We start from the raw sequence: 21,903 nt of genomic DNA, 5'->3' as shown, positions 1-21,903 counted from the left end.
GGGGGGGGTCGTCACTGCTGGGTGGGAGGGGGGGACCGGACATTGGGGCACTCCTGGCTGCCGCGGGGAGGGCGATGGCTGGAGCTGGCCCAGGAATGCTTGCGGGAGTCACGATCAGGCCGTGGGGGGGCTGGAGGGGCAGCACTGTGAGGATCCCGGGCTGGCCAGCAAATGGGGAGACTGACAGATTGGGGCCACTGCGCATGCACAGCATTCAGGTGCGGTCAGCCTTTGGCGTGAATAGGCCCCACCCTCCCCCTGGGTTTTTAACGATATTTACGTTGTGACCTCTGCATTGCACAGAGTGGGGAGATTGCACTGAAAAAACAATCATGATCTAGACCGGTTTTCTTGCCAATTCAGCACTTTTGGGAGAATCACCCCCACTACGTGAAATTAACTGTTGGTTCTTAACACAAATATGAAATTAAGCACATGTTTGAACGCATTGTCAACTCAATAACATGTTTAATATAGGTTCAAGAATGGCACGAGCATACAATAATGTTCCGTGTATGCTAATTAGACAATGCAAGTAATTGGCAGCTATTATTGTCAGCTTATTAATTTTGTGAAAAGTTACTGCATTCAATAACTTCAACAAAAAACCTTATGATAATACTATGACAGTGTGCCTTTAAATTTTTGAATCTATCCAAGACAAAGCTAACATCAACTGTTCTGGGCCCACCTTCAGTTATTGCGGGCAAGTCTGCAACATTGGCAGTCATACCATTGTTGAATGGGTTGCTTCTTAAAGATTTGTAAGGTATATCGAGAAATAGATAAAGAACTTGCATTTATATAGCACCACTTATGGTCCCAGGGTCTTTTAAAACATTTTCACATCTAATAAAGTTGTTTTGAAGAATAAACAGTGTTGTAACATCACAAAATGCACTTGCCAATATGCATGCAGCAAACAGCAATGAGATACTCTGTTTTGGAGGAGGGAGATGTTATAGCTGAGATACCAGGATACTTATGCCATAAGATATGTTATATCCACCTGTGAAGGTAGATGGGACCTCCTTTTAAATCTTGTTCGAAAGATACGCACCTCTAACAATACAACAAAACCCCAATACACCAATGAATGTTAGTCTAGATTCTGCACTCAAATCTCTGGAATGGATGCTGACTTAAAGATGAGAGTGCTACCTCAGAATAAAGGCAGACACCTGCAGGGAAACAAGATATCCCAATTATAAAATACTTTTTATGCACCACAGGAGCTGACAAATCATCCATATATCTTGGAAATAAATACAAAAACAGTTTAGGTAATGCAACTATAACTTACCATCTAAGAGTACATCATATTTTGATTTACACATTTCAAGTTAATTTACTTCACACTTTGTTTTACCTGCTGCATATTCTTACTGAACAAGCCATCAAGTATCATGTATGTCCAGAACAAAGGCCATTCACATTCTAGGTTCTCAAAAAACTTCAGTTCTGCAGGTTCATAATAAAGCCTGGTAGGATCCTGAAAACAAATCAAGGCAAATACTTTTAGCTAACTTAGTGAAACCAAAATAATTCTACCCAAATAGTGATGATCCACAATGAATGAGCCAAGCTGTTGTATCAGCAAGTGGGAGCCAGTTGTTTTTCAAGGTGCCCTTGGGCAGGGCAATCCCTGGAATGCATCAGATTGGTAAACTGGAGGTTCACATCAGTGACTCCATGAATGAGAATCCCCTGATCTTAGTTGAACTATGGAGCGAGAGTGTTGGATGGGAGTTAGTTATTTCAACTTGCTACAGGAGGACAACTTTTTCTTGGACCCTTTGTACTTATCTCCTTATAGCCAATAAAGAACATTGTCAATGAATTTGGGATAGTTACCGGCCCACTTGGGAAACAACCCATGACACGCAAATTTTTTTTATCACAGATGTATCAATTGATTCATGTTAAAAATCTTCCATCAAAATGCACATCCCACTTTTAGATTTGTAATGGAAACTTCTCATGTAAACCTGTCACATAATTAAATCATTCCACCATTTTTTTTCCCAGAATGGAAGAGTCAATTACTAGGGGGCATAAGTTTAAGGTGCGAGGGGCAAGGTTTAAAGGAGATGTATGAGGCCGATTTTTTACACAGAGAGTAGTGGGTGCCTGGAAGTCGTTGCCGGTAGTGGAAGCGGATACGGTAGTGATTTTTAAGGGGCGTCTTGACAAATACATGAATAGGATGTGAATAGAGGGATATGGTTCCCAGAAGGGTAGGGGATTTTAGTTAAGTCGGGCAGCATGATCAGTGCAGGCTTAGAGGGCCGGAGGGCCTGTTCCTGTGCTATAATTTTCTTTGTTCTTTTCTTTGTTCCTTGGTGGCGCTATTTTATAGCTCCTATCTTCTCATCTGACACAGCTGAGGCATGCATGTCTAAACAACTCTAATCATATTTTGTAATTCAACCATAGAAGTATAAAATATAAAAATTGAAAGATAGTAAAAATAAGAACAAAATGTACAAATCTAAAATGAAGACTCAATAACAGATATCTATCCTGCTCTAATTATCCTATGCCCGCCATGACTTTACATAATATATATTTAATACATATGTAATGTTCCATTACGATTAAAAACTCGATTGTTAATGTAATTTTTTAATGACACTTAAACTTCTAATGTGTATGGCTCAATCTTTATTTCACACTTTGTAACATTTATAGACAGAGAAGGAGTACTTCCTGGTTTTCTGTCTGTGAGAATTCTTCAATGTGACTGGTTGTTTACCCTGTTTAACGACATCACTGTTGCTGGATGCCTGAAAATCCCCTTGACTTGGCATTAGGTTCAAATGAATGCCAAGAGAGGGAAAATACATGATACAGGGATCACTAGATCTTTGTGGGTAGCTTTCTTTGAGGTTGGTGGCAAGTGCTGTCATTTCCCTGCTGACCAATCTTTTTAAAATATGTGAACATGAATCATGCTAATGTTACAGGCAATGCATGAATGTTGGAAAAATGAATAGTATGAAAAACCTCAAAGAAAAACCACTATACCTCTTTTGGAGTTTTGTAACCATCTCTAAGAAACCGACGGCAACCATAACGACCCTGTTGTAATGCAGACAAGTGCAACAACAATTAGATACAAGTGATCAATACTGACATTCAAACTGTCTGTATCATTAACAGCATCACTCAATCGTCCGTTGAACATGATGTCTAAAATTCATCTCTTTAATACAATTGATTTACTGGGAATTTTAAGAGTAGCAGTTTGCAATAATTTGTTTTGAAGTTCGAGCAGAAAGCAATGAAGAATTAATATAACTGCAACAAGTGCATATTAAGTCATAGAGAACCAGAAGATTTCAAGTCTATTCTCATTCTATGTTGACTTGACTGATCTCAGGCTGGAGAGTAGGAGCAAAAAAAAAAAGGCAAATCCAGAGCAAGTGGAACTGGTAGTCAGAGAAAAAGAGCAATCAGGACTTAGGCATGGGAGAGAGTGGGTGCAACTCGGGACTAGAGAGAGGGAAGTAGAGACAGGGAGAAAGAGGTCAGAGCAGCATGGGGGCAGGTGGGCAGGGCAGCAGAGCATGCACAGGACAGTGAGCAGGGGTCGAGCACATGCAGGAGGTAGCGAGAAAGGGCAGAAGCCAGGCGCCAGGGACAGAGGTAGGCCAGCTTACGTGAAGGTTGGGAGCCATGAGCTGATACCAGAGAGAGCAAGTTTATTTTTTAGAGTAGAAATTAAGCCCAATCAAACTTAGTCAATTTGATCGGGTTCATGAGCCCTAAAGTGAGTCAGATATGGAATAAGTGAAATAACTTTGACTCAATCAGTATTCTCATAGCTGGACTTCAATTTCACTGAATCGGTAAACATGTTTTTACAGCCAAAATTCTCTGAGTGACTTCCTAATCTTAGCTCTTGAATCAGTTCTGAACGCAGAATTGGAAAGCAGAGAATCAACTGAAGGCATTTTGGTGAGGAGACCATTTTAACTCAGTCACTTCAAGAGATGTCTTTCAAAACAAAATCACAAATAAAGAAATGAAACAAATAATACATAAAACAGGAAATTAAGACCAAGTGACTGCACTTCTTTTTTTATTAATCTGTGCATTTTGGCAAAATATTATATCCCAATGTGCTGCTAGAGGTTATCTATGGTCAACCAGCCTGCACATAGCAATGACAATAATGCGACAAGTCCCAATTTCAACAACGGTCTGCTGCAGGTAGGCAGAAGATTAACAAGAACAAAGAACAAAGAACAGTACAGCACAGGAAACAGGCCCTTCGGCCCTCCAAGCCTGTGCCGCTCCTTGGTCCAACTAGACCAATCGTTTGTATCCCTCCATTCCCAAGCTGCTCATGTGACTATCCAGGTAAGTCTTAAACGATGCCAGCGTGCCTGCCTCCACCACCCTACTTGGCAGCGCATTCCAGGCCCCCACCACCCTCTGTGTAAAAAACGTCCCTCTGATATCGGAGTAATACTTCGCCCCTCTCAGCTTGAGCCCGTGACCCCTCGTGATCGGTACTTTGCAAGATTGTGGACAAATCCTTATGCTGAAGAACCTCTTTCAAGTTGCACTTCCATTCACTCAAATTCACTACTGGTTCAGTGGTTTTACAAGATACTGATTAACACGATACAGGATGCTGAGACCGTACAATAAGTTAGTCATCTGAGACAGCGTAGTGATCGTGCTACTACAACTTGCCCAAGTATCTCCCAGGTCAGAAGGAGAAAAAAAAAACTATTAGCTGCAGTCCTGAGTGCTAACCACTTATATCATCATGAGTAACAATATTGTAGTGAGCTGAAATTTGCCTCATTGTCAAACAGTATATTGACGCTGACTACCAAGGTGATGATGCAAGAATGGCCAATTTTTAAAAATTTATTCGTGGGACATGAGCGTCGCAGGCTGGAATTCATCAGACGAAAACTTCTTACTGTCGCTGACTGGACAGCATTTATTGCCCATCTCCAGTTGCTCTTCAACTGAATGGCTTGCTAGACCATTTCAGAGGGCAGTTGAGAGTTAAGCACATTGCTCTGGCGCTGGAGTCACATTTGGCCAGACCAGGTAAGGATGGCAGATTTCCTTCCCTGAAGGACATTAGTGAACCAGATTGGTTTTTCTGACAATGGGTTCATGGTCATCAGTAGATTCTTAATTCCAGATATTTTTTTATTGATTTCAAATTCCACCAGCTGCCAGGGCAGGTTCTAAATCCGGGTACCCAGTGGTATTATCTAGTGGTATTACTTCTGATACCCTAGAATGGTATCAGAAAGCTGCTAATATGTATAGAATTGGATCTTACTGCAATCAGTCTTAAATCAAGAGGGGAGCAAACTGAGAAAAAAAAACTTACCTGAAGCTTTGTAATGATCTCTTGTTTAGTTAACTCTACAAGTTCACTATTCTCAACTGCAAAAGCTGGGTAGGAGATGACCGAGAGGAGACCAGCATCAATCTCTTTGGAAGTTGATGCCCTAGGTAACATTGAATGTAGAATAAACTGAAATAAAATGCACACATAATTTCATCAGCAAAAATAGTGAAACAAAACAATTAATAACATAACAACTATGTCATTGCTTATAAACTGCAACCAGGAACATAATTTGAGATTGCTATCTGGGTTTTACTGCATTCTAAAACAAATAGTCATTCACTCATTGTTATGAATATGAAAAACATACTAAAGTAATGTAGCATGTTACTGAGTCAAGGAAAAAAATTAAAATCCAACACTTTGTTTTTATATCAAATGTATAGCATCTGCAGTATTTTGCTTTTGTGAATAGTCAGGGGAGTTGGAGTAGGTACTTTGCTCCTGCACAGAGTTGGCACATACATGATAGGCCATCTGGCTTCCTTCCTTCCATCCTGTAACCATTTTATGATTCTATGATCAAAACCATACATCATATCCTATAAGATGTGAGCCTGGCAAACTATCTCTTCTCATCCTTCGACATGTTTGATCACACCATTCTCGGCCCAGTGCCTCTTTTCGGTCATTCAGCTGGGTAGAACTGCCTGCACCCAATTCCATTCTGATCTATCTAATTGTAAGCAGGGAATGACCTGCAATGGCTTCTCTTCCCAATCCTTCACAATTACTTTTAATGTCTCCCCCAAAGATTCCTTGGCATCCTCCACTTGTGTCTACATGATGCCTCTAAGTAACATTATCTGAAAATGTGACGTAACATTCCACACATACACTGACGACACCCTGCTCTACCCACCCTTCTCATAACCATCTCTGATTTGTTGCGCTGTTTGTCTGACAATCTTGATCAATTGGAATTTCATCCAACTAAATATTAGGAAGACTGAAGTCACTGTCTTGGGTCCCCTGCAGAATCTCAGTTCCTTAGCCACTGATTACGTCCCTCTTCCCGTTCATTGAATGAGGCCGAACCAAACCCTTCACAACCTTTTCATTCTAGTTGACTCTGAGATGAGTTCCAATCTCAGATTGGAGGCTATAGAAATCATGGAGAGAAGGAGAATGGCAGCCCAGTTAACTGCTGTATGGATGGCCACAGGGAGAATTGTGGGTAAATTACCAAAATGGAAGTCTAAAAGTTGGAACAGTAAGAAGTCTCACAGCACCAGGTTAAAGTCCAACAGGTTTATTTGGTATCATGAGCTTTCGGAGCGCTGCTCCTTCATCAGGTGAGTGGAAAAGTAACAAAACAAAATTACAAGTCCTATACCAGAAACTGCTGAGTTTTTTTTTAAATCGTTTTTTTAAACGCATACATTGTTCCTACTGTGTGTAACAGCAAGTGTAAATCTGACAAGAAAACTGAAAACCCCTAATGGTATCACCTAGTGGCACAATTAGCACTACAGGGACTGTAATGGATTTATTCATAGAAACAAGTTCTTACTAGTCTGTGAAATGCACAGTTCACATGCTGAATTTAATATATAAAACTCTTGAGTTATACTTATGCATGCAGAGTAAATTTGTGCATAAATTATTTGTTTCCCAATATTTTAATGTTATACAGTATTTCCTGTAGGACAGCTAAGTCAAACAATATGCTACTTATGTGTAACAGACTTTTATACCACAAAGTACATTGTAACAGGAAAAAAAACAATTTTTAAGGGTAAATATTCTGGCTATAAAATTTAAGTTAACATAAATGCCTTGTGCATTTCAAAAATGCCAGGGCAACATTTTGAATTACATGGATAAATCTGCAAATCTTGAAATAATTAAAATTTGACTGAGAACATTTTTTTAAAAACTAGAATGCAGTGTCACCACAACACACATTTAATTGCAACATCTTTGTTTAGATCTTACTTGACAGAGCTGTACTTCATCAGCCAGGACATGAATAACTGATTTGGGGCCTCCCTTAGAACCAAAGAGGTCCAATTCATCAAGTGCTTCAAGAGCTGCCTGCGGTAAGAAAAAATGGTTTGAGTTTCTGACCTTGCTTAAAATGCAATTTTGAGAAGATATTCTAGGAGGATATTGTGTTTATTTAATTTTATCCCCCTTCCATGTTTTTGGCAGATTAAAGCAACTTTGACTTGTCCCAAACTCAAGAATAGCATTAACATGTTTTTTCCCCCCGTTAACTGGCTTTTTTGAACAAGAATATTGTAAACACATTGCTGTGAGAATCTCTACGCACAGGGAATTGGACTGGGGTGTCATAATAGGATTTGTGCAGCTGACATAGAAAGGTGACTTTCATAGCACAAGCTTGGGTCAGATTCAAGTCCAGGTTCAAAACGTCAAAAATAAGCACGCCAACACACTGTATAGTCCAGTTCCATTGCTTTTCCCCTCCACCCCCACAATAGGAGTCTTAAAATATAAGTTATCATTTACCTTAGCCATACCTACAGAACTGGCATTGAGCTCTGGAATTCCCGTGTTTGTCTTGTCACCACGTTCCCACATGCCATAATCCTAGCACAAAAAGAAAGCAATAAATGTCAGCATAAAGTTTAATAATCACCATATGGGAGAAACACTAGAAAAAGTATGTCTAAGAGGAGGAGGAGAGGCCATGCATGCATACCAGAGGCAGATAGAGACAATTAGGAAGAGATACAAAAATAGTCATTGTTTTTGTATCATCGTGTTCCTTTCTTTGATAATATTGGAAATTAGCAGAAGGAATTGCAAGCTGATTAACAGCCTGTTCATTACATTAAAATTTCTTCCGTAGCCATAACCATCTTTATACTAACAAATAGGGTGGCTAGTCCTATCTGGCAAGAGGGCTCCATCAACAACCACCGGATGCGAATATCCTGCTGACTGTCTACCCAGAATTGTTTGTATGGAGCAGGCGTCCAACCTTGAACCATCTGACTCAAAGGCAGCAATGCTCCCACTAGGCCAAAGGCTCTCTCCAGACAAATGTGGCAAGGAAAAGAGAATGTATGTTCATTATCTCTATCTCTGGGATGTGAAAGGCAGAGAAGACACTACAACATAAAGAAAGAAAAACAAATATCAAGAAAAACAAAACTACAAGTATTCATATCATGCAACGGCTGTTGTGAAAATAAAAAATAATTTAAACCATTTTGTGCTCATGCCCACCCTGGCTGAGATCAGCTAGCTCTTACAGACCAAAAATCAAACCTAGATTTGCATTTCTTCCGTAGCCATAACCATCTTTATACTAACAAACAGGATGGTTAGTCCTCTCTGGCTCGAGGTGCATGGCTCAAGTCCAAAGCAATGCACTTACCAACTGACATAATAATGGAACAGTAACGCTACAGTTTGCTTAAATGATTATATTAAAGGAATTCTCCAGGTTGATTATTTTGACATTTTTTTTAAATGACCACTCCCACCCATATTTTGTAAGGGAAAAAAGTGGAAATATTAAATTCTTTTCTGTACATTTGCTGACGTTACCACCAGAGCCACAATAAATTATTGGAAGCTAAATTCACTATGGCTCATCTTTGGGTGTTTCACAGATGGCACATTTTCAGCAAACAACTGAGATAGAGGCTCAATGATCAACAGAAAAAGCCCCACAAAGTTAGCAGAGGCTCATTTTTATGCTTGGAAAAAAAACACTGCAACAATGTTGAATTTTCTTCTTCACTATTTCCAAAGCTATGGAAACACCCTGTCTCCACTTGATTTCTGAAACAAACAGCATACACGTGTGGTATCGTGGAGGTGGACCTTTCATTGTCACATTATGATTCAGTACACAACTGCAGTGAATCTACGAACCTTGTAACAAAACTATATAAAGGCAAGCATATCAAAGTGGCAGAGATTAGCTATTCAGAATGTTTTATCTAAATCTCTACCATAAGATTTAGATTAGGAGAATGACAATGATCTTTTCCAATGACATTGTAAATTAAAATCAGAAGACTCAGGAAATCTGGATACTCTGGGGTGGCACGATAGCACAGTGGTTAGCACTGTTGCCCCACAGCAACAGGGACCTGGGTTCGATTCCTGGCTTGGGTCATTCTCTGTGGGGAGTCTGCACGTTCTCCCCGTGTCTGCGTGGGTTTCCTCCAGATGCTCCGGTTTCCTCCACAGTCCGAAAGACAGATTGGTTAGGTGCATTGACCATGCTAAATTCTCCCTCAGTGTACCCGAACAGGCGCCGGACTGTGGCAACTCGGGGATTTTCACAGTAACTTCATTACAGTTTTAATGTTAGCCTACTTGTGACTAATAAATAAACTTTTTACTTTAACTTTATACTCACTGCAACTTTGTAGGCCACTTCAATATAAAACACAAGATTTTGTATAAAATTCACTTCATCCAGAGTAAAAATTATATGAAGTCCTAGGGGGAGAAAACAAACACCTATTATTATTAATGTATTCAATTGAATACAATCAGGCACAACAGTTTACAATAATAAATAACTCCGATTCAACTTTGATTACATATGAAACACAGAATTTTTACCAGTATTTGAGATTGAATTCCTTAATTCCTTCAATTTTCCATGAAAAACATAAATCAGCGACATCTAAGAAATTTATCTGGATGCTTAATTTTATAATTAGATATCAGTGATGTCAATAGATTTTCACATCTATGGAAAACATTTAAAGATATCAAAGGGTTTGAATCAGTCAAAAACATTTAAAAACCACACATTTAAACAAAGCCACAGATAGTTGGAATGAAGTAAACAGAGCTTCTGCTGGCTCTGTAATGCTCGGGCTGTGACAGTGTACTAAGGTAGAAATACTTAAGTTCCATTCCCTATGCCATTGAATTCCCAATCTCAGGTGCAGGAAGGAATTAAAACAGGCAGGTCATCACCAGGCTGCTGTTTTAAGGCTTGAATGTAACAGCACGAGCAGAAGTCTGGGTATGAATGCCATGCTTTCTCAACCACAGGAGGGAAATGTCTCAAAAGAAAATAGCTCTACAAAACAAAGGAAAACTTTCATATCTGCTTAACTGGAAAATAGCATGATGATTTGTGCAGTCTTAATAACTCAACAGAGCAGATTCACATCAACCCCATTCACAGAATAACAAAAGTGAAGAAATCACACAAAAAATGCAAATTTCTTGATAACTTTATGGAGCAAAAGTTTGTAATCTGTCAGCCGTAACTTCAAGTAGATCTGAATTGCAGCGTAGAAGTTTTCAATGTGCATTCAATTACAATATTTTCCATTAGAAAAGGTTGCTTTTTCTTAAATTAAGGTTTAAAACAAAACTTAAAACAATAGTAACACCATTGGGAAGTTCCCCTTTCTGTGTTGTAATTCCTAGACTAGAGGACTTGGAAATCGCAATCGATCAACCTCATCTGAGGGGATGGACAGAATGAAACTCAAACAGTAGTTCTGCCACTCTTTTGTCCACAGGAATAAATCTCATTGTAAGAATTACAACAATTCCCAAGTTTCTGCCAAAGATACCCATGCAATGACTCTTTCAATAGACCAAATAATTAGAACCAACAGTGATTCATGCTCCAGTTTTCCAGAACGTTCTGTAGAGAGATTCATGGTCTTCCTAACTTTCCTGTACATTGGAGATTCAAACTGTGGAAAAAATCACAACTGTTGACCAACCACCATGTCTGCATCAGGCCAGAACAAAAGGAAGCATAGAGTCATAGAGGTTTACAGCATGGAAACAGGCCCTTCGGCCCAACTTGTCCATGCTGCCCTTTTTTTTAAAAACCCCAAAGCTAGTCCCAATTGCCCGCATTTGGCCCATGTCCCTCTACACCCATCTTAATGCTTTTTAAAAGACAAAATTGTACCCGCCTCTGTTACTACCTCTGGCAGCTTGTTCCAGACACTCACCATCCTGTGTGAAATAATTGCTCCTCTGGACCCTTTTATATCTCTCCCCTCTCACTTTAAACCTATGCCTTCCAGTTTTAGGTTCCCCTACCTTTGGGAAAAGATATTGACTATCTACCTTGTCTATGCCCCTCATTATTTTATAGACCACTATAAGATCACCCCTCAGCCTTCTACGCTCCAGAGAAAAAAGTCCCAGTCTATTCAACCTCTCCTTATAACTCAAACCATCAAGTCCCGGTGGCATCCTCGTGAATCTTTTCTGCACTCTTTCTAGTTTAATAATATCCTTTCGCTAATAGGGTGACCAGAACTGTACACAGTATTCCAAGCCTTACCAATGTCTTGTACAACTCCAACAAGACGTCCCAACTCCTGTATTCACTGTTCTGACCAATGAAACCAAGCATGCTGAATGCCTTCTTCACTACTCTGTCCACCTGTGGCTCCACTTTCAGGAGCTATGAACATGTACTCCTAGATCTCTTTGTTTTGTGACTTTCCCCAACACCCTACCATTAACTGAGTAAGTCCTGCCCTGGTTCAATATACCAAAATGCATCACCTCACATTTATCTAAATTAAATTCCATCTGCCATTCATCAGCCCACTGGCCCAATTGATCAAGATGCAATGCAGCGTAAAGAAGCAACATTGTAAAGCAAAAGCAGAGAATCAAACTGGATTTACCCAACATAGTGGCTCAGAAATTCAGGAGCACACTTGGGCAAAAAGGATGAATGCACCAATGTGGTCTTATAACCTGTCAGCAAAGAGTGGTTGAAAATCTAACTACTGCTTGCATAGGTTTAAGCTAAGTGGGTCCAGGGGATTGGGAGTGCAAGAAACACAGGACTGGAAAAGCAGGTGCAGGGTTCACAAAAGGAAGGAGGTCAGGTGTGGTAGGTGATTTGTTCCTTTAATGTAGGGACATGAAGGAGCACCTTTGCTTCTCCTGACTCCACATTCTGCTACATTACTTGCCTTTTTGGATACAGCTTAGGACAAAAAAATCTTACTGGCGGCGTTGATCAGTGTGGGGGAGGGGAGTGGGGTAGTCAAGCATTACACCCTTTGCATATACATTGAAGGAAAGGCTCTAATACCCATGATGAGGGGGTTGTATAGAATTTTTAGTATGAGGCCCATAACTAGGTTAAAGTAATTATAAAATGCCTTGTGAGAATTCACAATGTGCCTGGAACAAAATATGCAAAGGTATTATAAACTTAAAAGGTATTATAAACGGTATAACCACAAATTAACCAAAGTATTATAAGCTTAAACATATATGTATTGTGTGCCTTGGCCAACTTCGATCTGAATGCACCATAATGGGAAACACAGCGATAGACAGACCAACTTCTTTTAATACAATGGAGCACAGAAAGACAACTTCTCTTATGTTTTCGGATATGCGAAAGGCAAGTTTAATAGGCCTGCTATTTAAGGGAGTAAATTCGTTCATGGGTAGCGAGGCTGGAGCAGCCTCTCATGCTGATAAACGAGGCCCCGGTTCCAGCAAAAGAGTGACTCCCTTCACCAATTAAAAATCACAGATGTTAGCTATGGTCTTGGACACTAGTAATGATGTGGGTTAGGTTCCTAGGTAAAGGGGGAGGGACTTGCATGGGCAGGAGCTAATAATCTCCTATTCCTGTTGACAGGCAGAATGTCATTGGCTAAGGTAATAACGTGTAATATTTTGATTGAACTCTCCAGTCTGATTGATGTAACTCGGTGGGATATTGAAATGTTCAGAATATAATAATTTTACCGGGCAATATTAGCTCAGAGAGGACAGTCAATCCTCACTGACTGTGTCTCCCTCCTGATGCATGCATTAGCAAATAAATTCCTTTTCAGTCTTTTACTATATACTGTCTTTTGCAGTCTATGTATTGGCTGAGTGAAGTCAACAAATACAGGGCACCCCAGGGGACACGTAAGAAAATTCCTCTTACAACCTATTTGAGGCATTGGAGCCTTTCAGTAAGGGACAAGTGTGAGTAGAGGAGGCTTCTTATTTGTTCTTACTTAGCATGACAGGCAGCACACCTGTCTAGAAACAAACTCACACTTCTTGTCCTGAAAACACAGGAAAAGGCCATCCAACCTCTGTAGTCTCCTCCACCATTTAATTAAGATTATGGCTGATCATCTAACTCAACACCATTATTTCCAGTTCCCTTCATGTCATTAGTCTCCTGAAATCTATCAATTTCTGTTTTGAATGTGCTCAATAATTGAGCTTCCACAGCAATCTGGGATAGAGAATTCCAAAGATTCATCACCCTCTGAACGAAGAAATTCCTCCTCATCTCAGACCGAAATGGCTTTCCTCTTATTCTGAGACTGTGTCCCCTGGTTCTAGACATTCCCCCTACCAACCAAGAGAAACATCCTTTCTGCATCTACCCTGTTGACTTCCTATAATATTGTTGAATTTCAATGAAATGCTTCTCATTCTTCTAAACTCTAAAAAAAACTACGGGCCAGTCCCTTCAATCACTCCTCATTGGGCAATCCCACTATCCCAGGAATCAGCTTGGTGAATCTTTACTGCACTTTCTCTATGGCAAATACATCCTTCCTTCAGTAAGGAAAGTAGTCAGAATAATGCCTGAAAACTGGAACACTGCTTGGACCAATTTCTAGACCAGTTTGATTGAAAATATTCACAGACTACAATCATATTAGTGACCATTCATTAGGCCTATTTGGCAATATCATCTCTTTAATTAAATGACACAGGTACAGCAGCGAGAAAGGGCGTTATGATACTGCACCATTGCCAAATGCTCACAAATGTGAACTGAAATAAGCATGATGCAATGTGAAGAATTAGAATTAATTAGAATTGAACTCAACATTAATCAAAACTATAAACAAAATCAAAATGCTGCGGATGCTGGAAATCTGAAATAAAAACAGAAGATTCTGAAAAAACTCAACAGGTCTGGCAGCATCTGTGGAGAGAGAAACACAGTTAACGTTTCAAGTCAATATGACCTTTCTTCAGAGCTGAAGAGAGGTAAAAATTTGATGGATTTTATATTGTTGAAGAGGGGCGAGGAGCAGGGAAGCAAAATAGGTCATGGGTTAAATGAGAGCTCAAGAGAGTTTTGACAAAGATATCATGGACACAAGACAAGGGAAGTGTTAATGATAGTGTTAAAGACTAAAGAATGCTAATAGTGGCATAAATGGAAGGTAGCACAATGTGTTAAAAGAAGAACAAGAGTCATTGTTCAGTGGAAGCAAAACATAAGAATAAGTAACAACATTGCCCTGTGGGGGGAGGAGGTTGGGGGAAAGAAAATTGTAAAAAAAGATCAAAATGGAGGAGAGAGTTCATGGTCTGAAGTTGTTGAACTCAGTGTTAAGTCCAGAAGTCTGTAAAGTGCCTAATTGGAATATGACCTCCAGTTTGCATTGAGCTTCACTGGAACATTGCAGCAGGCCAAGGACAGAGCATGAGAGCAAAATGGTGAGCTGAAATAGCAAGCAATAGGAAGGTCAGGATCATGCTAGCAAACTGAGCGAAGGTGGTCACCCAATCTACATTTAGATTCCACCTCTTTTCAGTTTTGAAGAAGTCATAAGTATTCAAAACGTTAACTCTGTTCCTCTCTACAGATGCTGCCAGACCTGATAGAAAATGCTGGAAAAACTATTTTTATTACTACAGCATTTTCTGTTTTTATTACTAATCAAAACCAACCATATAAAGGATGCAAGTTCACACTTGTAAGCTACTATAACGCCAAACCGTTAATTATACAAATTATTGGGAACTACAACTGTCAGAAATTTTTAAGTAGTAAACCAGGATCACCACCAATAATTCGGAAATTGTCTAGCAGTCTAGTGTTTGGGACAATTTTGATTAGTTCTCCTTACCTGAAGCAGTCATTTGTGCAAGAAAAAGCAGGAAAATGGAGGTAGCGTCAATCTGCAGGTGACCCCACTCATTATCTTGAACCACTGTAGCACATGTTCCAGTGTTGTATTTTGCATGAAGGGCATCATTTGTACTCTGGCTGTGCTTGAAATGTTCAACTTTATTTATCTATTTATATAAAATAATAGAATTGTCACCTGTAAGAGACTGTAGATTGATCAATCTTAATGTACTGCACTGACCCCCGTAAACTTTATAAGGCAATGTTTCCCATTTGCATAGCTGGGAGATACAGCTACCGAGATGAGTCAACTACCCATGTTTTGCACTTGAAGTTCTGGAGCAGACTGCTAGTCCTCAAGTCTAGGAAGGGGGAAAATACTGAGAAAGTTTCCTGCTCCTAATCACTAGCCAATGACTCTGAAACAAATGTGTGCGCGAATGCATTTAAGAACCAAACAGGATTCAAGTGCAAATTTCCCCATTGTCTAAAGGTCTGCTTACCCTCTAAGTAGCCTCAGACATGAAGAGTAACTACTTGAGTGAACGAATGAAATACTTCAGTGCTTACAGAACCATATCAGAGCACGTCTTCAGGAGAAGATGAAAGAAAACTGATGTCCTACTAATCAGCCTAGCTAATCACTTTTCCAGATCATGATATAACTCTAATATTTCTTAAGTCTTACTACTCCATAAGTTTTCTTTCAAATTCAACATAAAGGCTCATAAATCCCAAATCAAGATTCAGTGTTAAATTTCGACCAGTTAAATCATTTTACATTATGCATTTCAAACAAAACACAAAAACTCAGCAGATTTCATAACATGGTGATTTGTTTAATAGTTAGCAACACAGTCCACTTATGCTCCAAGGACCAATGTCAGGACTCAGAGTAAACTGAAGTGATAAACGTGACTAATTACTTTATGAGCAAAGGATCTGATGTGACATCTGGAATGGTTTCGTACCTGTCTCATCATACAGTGCAGCAACCCTCGCATCAGTTTCACCACGCTCTGGAAGATGAAATAAAAACCAGTACATGTTTACATGAAGTCAGCAATTCCTATCAGGCCATGACCCTCCTGCAGCCCTTTCCTGGCATTGCCGCAACCACCTCAGCTTTCACATGACATTTTCAAACTGTTCTGAGATGACACTGTTCAGAGATTAAGTTACAACTACTTTGGCAGATCCATTATAGAGAAACTTTAGCACTGAAAGCATACTAAGCAAATAAACTGAAATCAAGATTCCTAACCACACAGAATTACTTTAAAAAGAATTTAATAATCACAAAAAATTCTAGCACACAAAAAACTTACTTTGCTCCATTTTAAAATGTATTTTCCCTATTTTACATACAGTGTGTTCCTTCTCAATTACTATTCATTAAATTATTTTATGTAAGCTACCGCAACTGGTAAAAATAAATTGGGGTGGGGGGGGTGTCACACATTGTTGCACATATATCTGCTTCTTCCATTTCCTGGGTACTGTTCAGAGTACATTAACAGTTTTCAGAAATTCAGTACAAGTAGCTGTTCTTCACATGGACCTAGACTGGCAATAGTCTATTTGGGCACACTGCATCGCAGTTGAATCAGACCTGGCCCTCACTTTGTGTTCACACAAATGCACTTTCCAGCAGACATCACTGGATAGTCAATCCTGAGGAACCCTGGATATTTTTCCATGTCGTTATCTCAGAGAAGCCAAGCACAAATGTAACGTCCTCATCACCACCATAGCTGAAATCAACTAACTCAGCACAGACCATGACAAACTCAGGATCTTGCTGATCTGTTGGATTCAATTCCATAAAATGTATTCATGGCTCACCCAAGGCACAACATGATGTTCTTGATGTCCTTACTTAGCAGGCTATGTCAGTCTGACATGCAGTTTTATGCTACCATCTATGACATTCCTCAAGCCATTGAACAGCTATATTTCAGTCACCTTTTCTCTACTGTGATTCTCCCTATATGACGATGCCTCTTCCTCAAAACCCCAGCACCAGCAGAAAGCTCCTGTTCTCTATAATATCCATAGGGCAACCTGGCAGATCATTGGTTAAAACAACTCACCCAATAGAAGCACAAAGGCTGAAAGACATGAAGGCCAGGATTTTAACAAACGTAAACTGGAGTAAACAAGACTAACCAGATTGAGACAAGGAAACTTCCATCTGAACATAGCTTGGCGTAACTAGCTCACACTCAAGAATGGTTAACTTCTGAAAGAGACACCAACCCACTTCAGTAAACAAGGCTTTGGCTGAGAAATAAAATAAAGTGGATAGATTCTAATTTAACAGGTTAAAAAGATTTAATACCAAGAAAGGAGGTAGATGAAAATCCAAGTGAACCTGGTACATGGGAGATCAATTTACTCATTTATCAATCCTCATTTATGTTCTTTTGATGACTGCTCGTAATTACCAAAAACTAAAAAGAACTAGAACTTTATAGGTGTTAGTAAGAGCATTGCTCCTCCCACCCACCCACTTTGTAACAAGAAATATCAATTATGTGCAGTCACTCACCTGCTCAAGCTCATAAGCTTTTGCTTTATCCTCATCTCGATCAGCATTTTTGCGATAGGCCATTCCCAGGCCCCATACTGCCAGGACACTATACACATTATCACGAACCCAAGCATCCTGCTGTTCAGAGCTAGCAGGCAGTAATCCCGTTACAGTATTCTACAAAAAAAGGGACTGGTTATATATAGACTTTAAGCAGCATTAAATAATTTGTCGGTTTAATAGCACTTCAATGACATACAGGTATTTTTTAGTGTAACTCACTGCAGCATAGTGTCACTCTCCACCTAAACAGTTAAATATTGCAGATGTTTACATGCTGCCATTAATACTAATTGAACAGTACTATTATATTCTGCCACCGTCAAAAACTGTTGCCTTGATGCTAATTCCATAAGCATATAATGTACCGAAACATAAATAACCAGATCATTTATAGAAGGGCACAAGGTTGCAAAACAGAAAGCATCAGCAAATCTCAATTGCAAACAACTTATAAATATATAGAACCTTTAACGTAATAAAATGTTTACTTATAATTGAGTCACATTCTGCTGTCAAGTTTGCTGAAAGTAGGGGTAAAAATCAAAGAGCTAATCATTACATGGCTCATTCTCACTCTCCTCTGGTAACTCACCAAAGTGAACAGTTTTTAGGTGTAAATGTCTACACAGGAATACAGGAAAGTCTGGCAATAAGGAAAAGTCATCAGCTTCAAAATAAATGCCTTTTACCTCCATAATCTACACGTGGGCCCCTTGTCACACCACCATCAGACTCTCTATACACTTCACTAAAGTCCTAACAATTAAACAAATATATTCTTAGAACCCTCAATTCCCTTTCTTGACAGCTATTCATTGAATAGCTTTTCAAAGGTATATAAACCAGATTTGACTATTTTCCATCTATACAGACAATAATTCCAACCACATATGCATTTTGATTTTGAAAACGCATAACCTAATTGCCAATCTTACTCTAAGCTTGTGAATTTTATATCCACATCCTTGAATATTGCCTGCTTGAAAACAGTCCAAGCCTGCCTACCTTAACTATACCTTGCAAGTAATGTTGAAAGACCACCTGATTTTTGCAAGGTGGGTTACTGCATCAATAACCCATCATACATCTATGCAGTTTATAGCTATGTTGCTAGCTGTTGGTTAGCAGCAGGAACACGGGTTCACTTTTTTTTCACTCCGTTGTACAGTGACCCTGAGTCCAACTATAATCCTTCCTCCAACTGCTAACACTGATATGTGGGCCCGGAATTTTCACTTTGGGTACATTTGGCAATGAAGAAAGAACTGGGCCTAAAACTGTGCTGGCTTCAAAAGGTTTTTGCTTCAAGTTTCCGCCAGGCTGAACTGTATATCACCAATGCAATCAGGCAGAGTTTTGAGACTTTTAAAAAATTTTGCTTTAAAAACATTCCTTGATATATTTAAGAGTGGTACATAACTTGGTAAAGTTATATTAATACAGAAAATGGGTTTACCACAAAAGATAAGGAGTCTTCTATTAGTGCCTAGTCTTCCATTCGCAAGTAACTCAATTTTAAATAACTGAAAATTACTTTAAAAATCTATGCAAAATCATTTGCCAGTTATATTACATAGAATTTATAGCAGAGATACAAACTATGGAATCCAACCAATCAATGCCAATTCTCATGCTCCAAACAAGCTCCTCCACCTAACTTCAACAAAACCCATTAGTATCTTTTTCTATTTCTTTCTGTAACATGTACTTAGCTAGCTCCCTTTAAATGCATTATTGTGAGGCTGGAACATAGGACCTAGGAATGGTAGTATGCCATTTAGCACTGAGAGACTGCTTTGTCATTCAGTAAGATCATAACTGATATGGTTGTGGTCTCAACGTCGGTTTGCTGTATGCCCCGCATTACCCTCAACTCCCTTATCTATCAAAATCTTGAATAAATTAAATGACCCAGCCTCCACAGCTTTTTGAGGAACCAAGACTACTAAACCTTTGAGAGAAAAAAAGTCTCCTCATCTCCATCCTAAACAGTAGACTTCTTATTTTTAAACTGTGTCCCCTGGTTCTAGTCTCTCCAACAAATGGAAACATCCACCTAGTATTAGTACAGCGATTGTACTGCATAGCAATATTCAGCATCAGGAATTTTAAACAACTTTACAAATCATAATTGAACCAAAAACTATATTTGAGAGTAAAATTAGGGATTATTGAGACAGTTATCTCTTTGAAGTTTCGATTTTCCGGTGGCAACATCCAACCATGCTAGGAAGGGATCAGATCAAGAGAACTAACTTACATTTTTTCTTCCTACATGGGTTTCTATTTACCCTTCCTCACCTGCCTTTTATTCTACCAGAGCTCCATAGAGAGTGGCAATTGAAGAATCTTAACTTTTCTTCTACTGGGTTCAGTGTGTGATTAAGGACAAGCTCCTCCCAAATATCAGACAATGCTCCTTTAAGCACTGATATAATGTTACAAGGAAAATCATTCAATAAATATATTGGCATCCAGTAGTCATACTCTTAGCATATTTCTAAAAATTCAATTTTTTTAATTACACACATACCTATTAGTATCCTAGCACCTTAAAGAAACAGCTTGATATAAACGGGCACAATTAACAGAAATTCATAACGGTGATTAATTCAATCTAGCTGTGTCCATCAGTCTGTTACGAGGATCAGATAATAGTATAATGTTGTTCAAACTAGCACAGAAGATTATAAAAACTGGACATGTGCAGGACATAATTCGTACTTTAAGTTCCACAGTTTTATTTTCAATCATTTGGCCAACTTCAGATGAACTGTGGTGAAAAATAACAGCACTATCAGCATAGGATTGCAGGAGAGATCAGGGACTAAATCCGGTGCCTTTGTACTACTACTGAAGACTATTCTACGGTGGCACGGTGGTACAGTGGTTAGCACTGCTGCCTCACAGTGCCAGGGACCCGGGTATAATTCCTAGTTTGGTTCATTGTTGGTGTGGAGTTTGCACGTTCTCCCCATGTCTGCGTGAGTTTCCTCCGGGTGCTCCGGTTTTCTCCCACAGTCTGAAAGACGTGCTGGTTACATGCATTGGCCATGCTAAATTCTCCCTCAGTGTACCTGTTCAGGAGTGCTGGAGTGTGGCAACTAGGGGATTTTTACAGTAACTTCACTGCCATGTTAATGTAAGCCTACTCATGGCACTAAATAAACTTTAAACACAGTCATTAGAGAAGTCAGTTGGATTTTCTAAAGTTATTTTACATTGTTGTGATGCTACTTTGATTTAAGTCATTAGAATACATCTTTTAAAATTTAAAAATGAATATTTTATGATATTGCATCCTCAAAATGCTGGATGGCTCAGCTTTTGCAATACTATAAAGTCAGGGACATTATAGGAATAGTAGCGAAAACTATCAACCACTCACAGACTGCAAACCAGGAGGCAGTCTGAGCTCCAATATGGAAACATTCTTGTAAATGCTGTATGATCAAAGTGGCTGTGGAAGGCCTTTTCATTCATTCTTCCTTAAGGAGCATATAGTCCAATGATTCCAACTGTTTCTTATTTGGTGTTTCCCTCTGGTATCACACCTGGAAAACCCTTCTAAGCGTTGACAAATCTGTTTCTTCTAATTCAATATTTGGTTTCTTAAAATTAAAAATGAACTTTACGTGGATTTGCATTTACATACAGATTAAATGGTGCATAAAGCAGGACCATCAAAGAAGAATAAATGTGTAACAAAGCTTCAATTCACTAACATCATTTGAACCCAACATTGCATTTATACATTCTGGAGATGTGCTAAATCCGGTATCATTCACACATTTATTTATATATATAATATATAGCAGTGAATCACATTGAGTTACATAGTATTTGCAGCACAGATAGGCTAAGGCAGACAGCTGCTTCTAATGATGCTAACTGAGATGTAGCGTTTCTGGCTGGGATTCTCCGCCACTGCTACCAGGAACAATTACATTGTATTGTAGAGATTGTAGGTTGAAGGTGCAGTCTAAGGAGCCCTGGTGAGTTGCTGCAGTGCATCATGCAGATGATACACATTGTTGCCACTGTGCATGACGGCAGAGGGAGTGAATGTTTAAGATGGTCAATGGAGTGCCAATT

The 21,903-nt window shown here is 39.2% G+C and overlaps 1 protein-coding gene across 8 annotated transcripts in view; it reads right to left on the bottom strand.

Annotated features, from left to right (window-relative positions):
- Positions 1–21,903, bottom strand: part of phka1a (phosphorylase kinase, alpha 1a (muscle)) — a 94,290-nt gene that overhangs the window by 69,910 nt on the left and 2,477 nt on the right. For all 8 annotated transcript variants that reach the window (XM_078211659.1, XM_078211660.1, XM_078211661.1 and 5 more), the window contains exons 2-10: positions 17,764–17,922; positions 16,184–16,231; positions 15,211–15,379; positions 9,732–9,814; positions 7,862–7,942; positions 7,325–7,423; positions 5,366–5,512; positions 3,028–3,081; positions 1,370–1,492 (exon numbers count right to left, since the gene is read on the bottom strand). In XM_078211659.1, the coding sequence (XP_078067785.1) occupies positions 1,370–1,492; positions 3,028–3,081; positions 5,366–5,512; positions 7,325–7,423; positions 7,862–7,942; positions 9,732–9,814; positions 15,211–15,379; positions 16,184–16,231; positions 17,764–17,922 (963 nt within the window). The remainder of the gene's footprint in view (positions 1–1,369; positions 1,493–3,027; positions 3,082–5,365; positions 5,513–7,324; positions 7,424–7,861; positions 7,943–9,731; positions 9,815–15,210; positions 15,380–16,183; positions 16,232–17,763; positions 17,923–21,903) is intronic.

The sequence above is a fragment of the Mustelus asterias genome, chromosome 4 (genome assembly GCF_964213995.1).
Source record: "Mustelus asterias chromosome 4, sMusAst1.hap1.1, whole genome shotgun sequence".
Lineage (NCBI taxonomy): Eukaryota > Metazoa > Chordata > Chondrichthyes > Carcharhiniformes > Triakidae > Mustelus > Mustelus asterias.
This window is presented reverse-complemented; position numbering and strand designations above follow the sequence as displayed.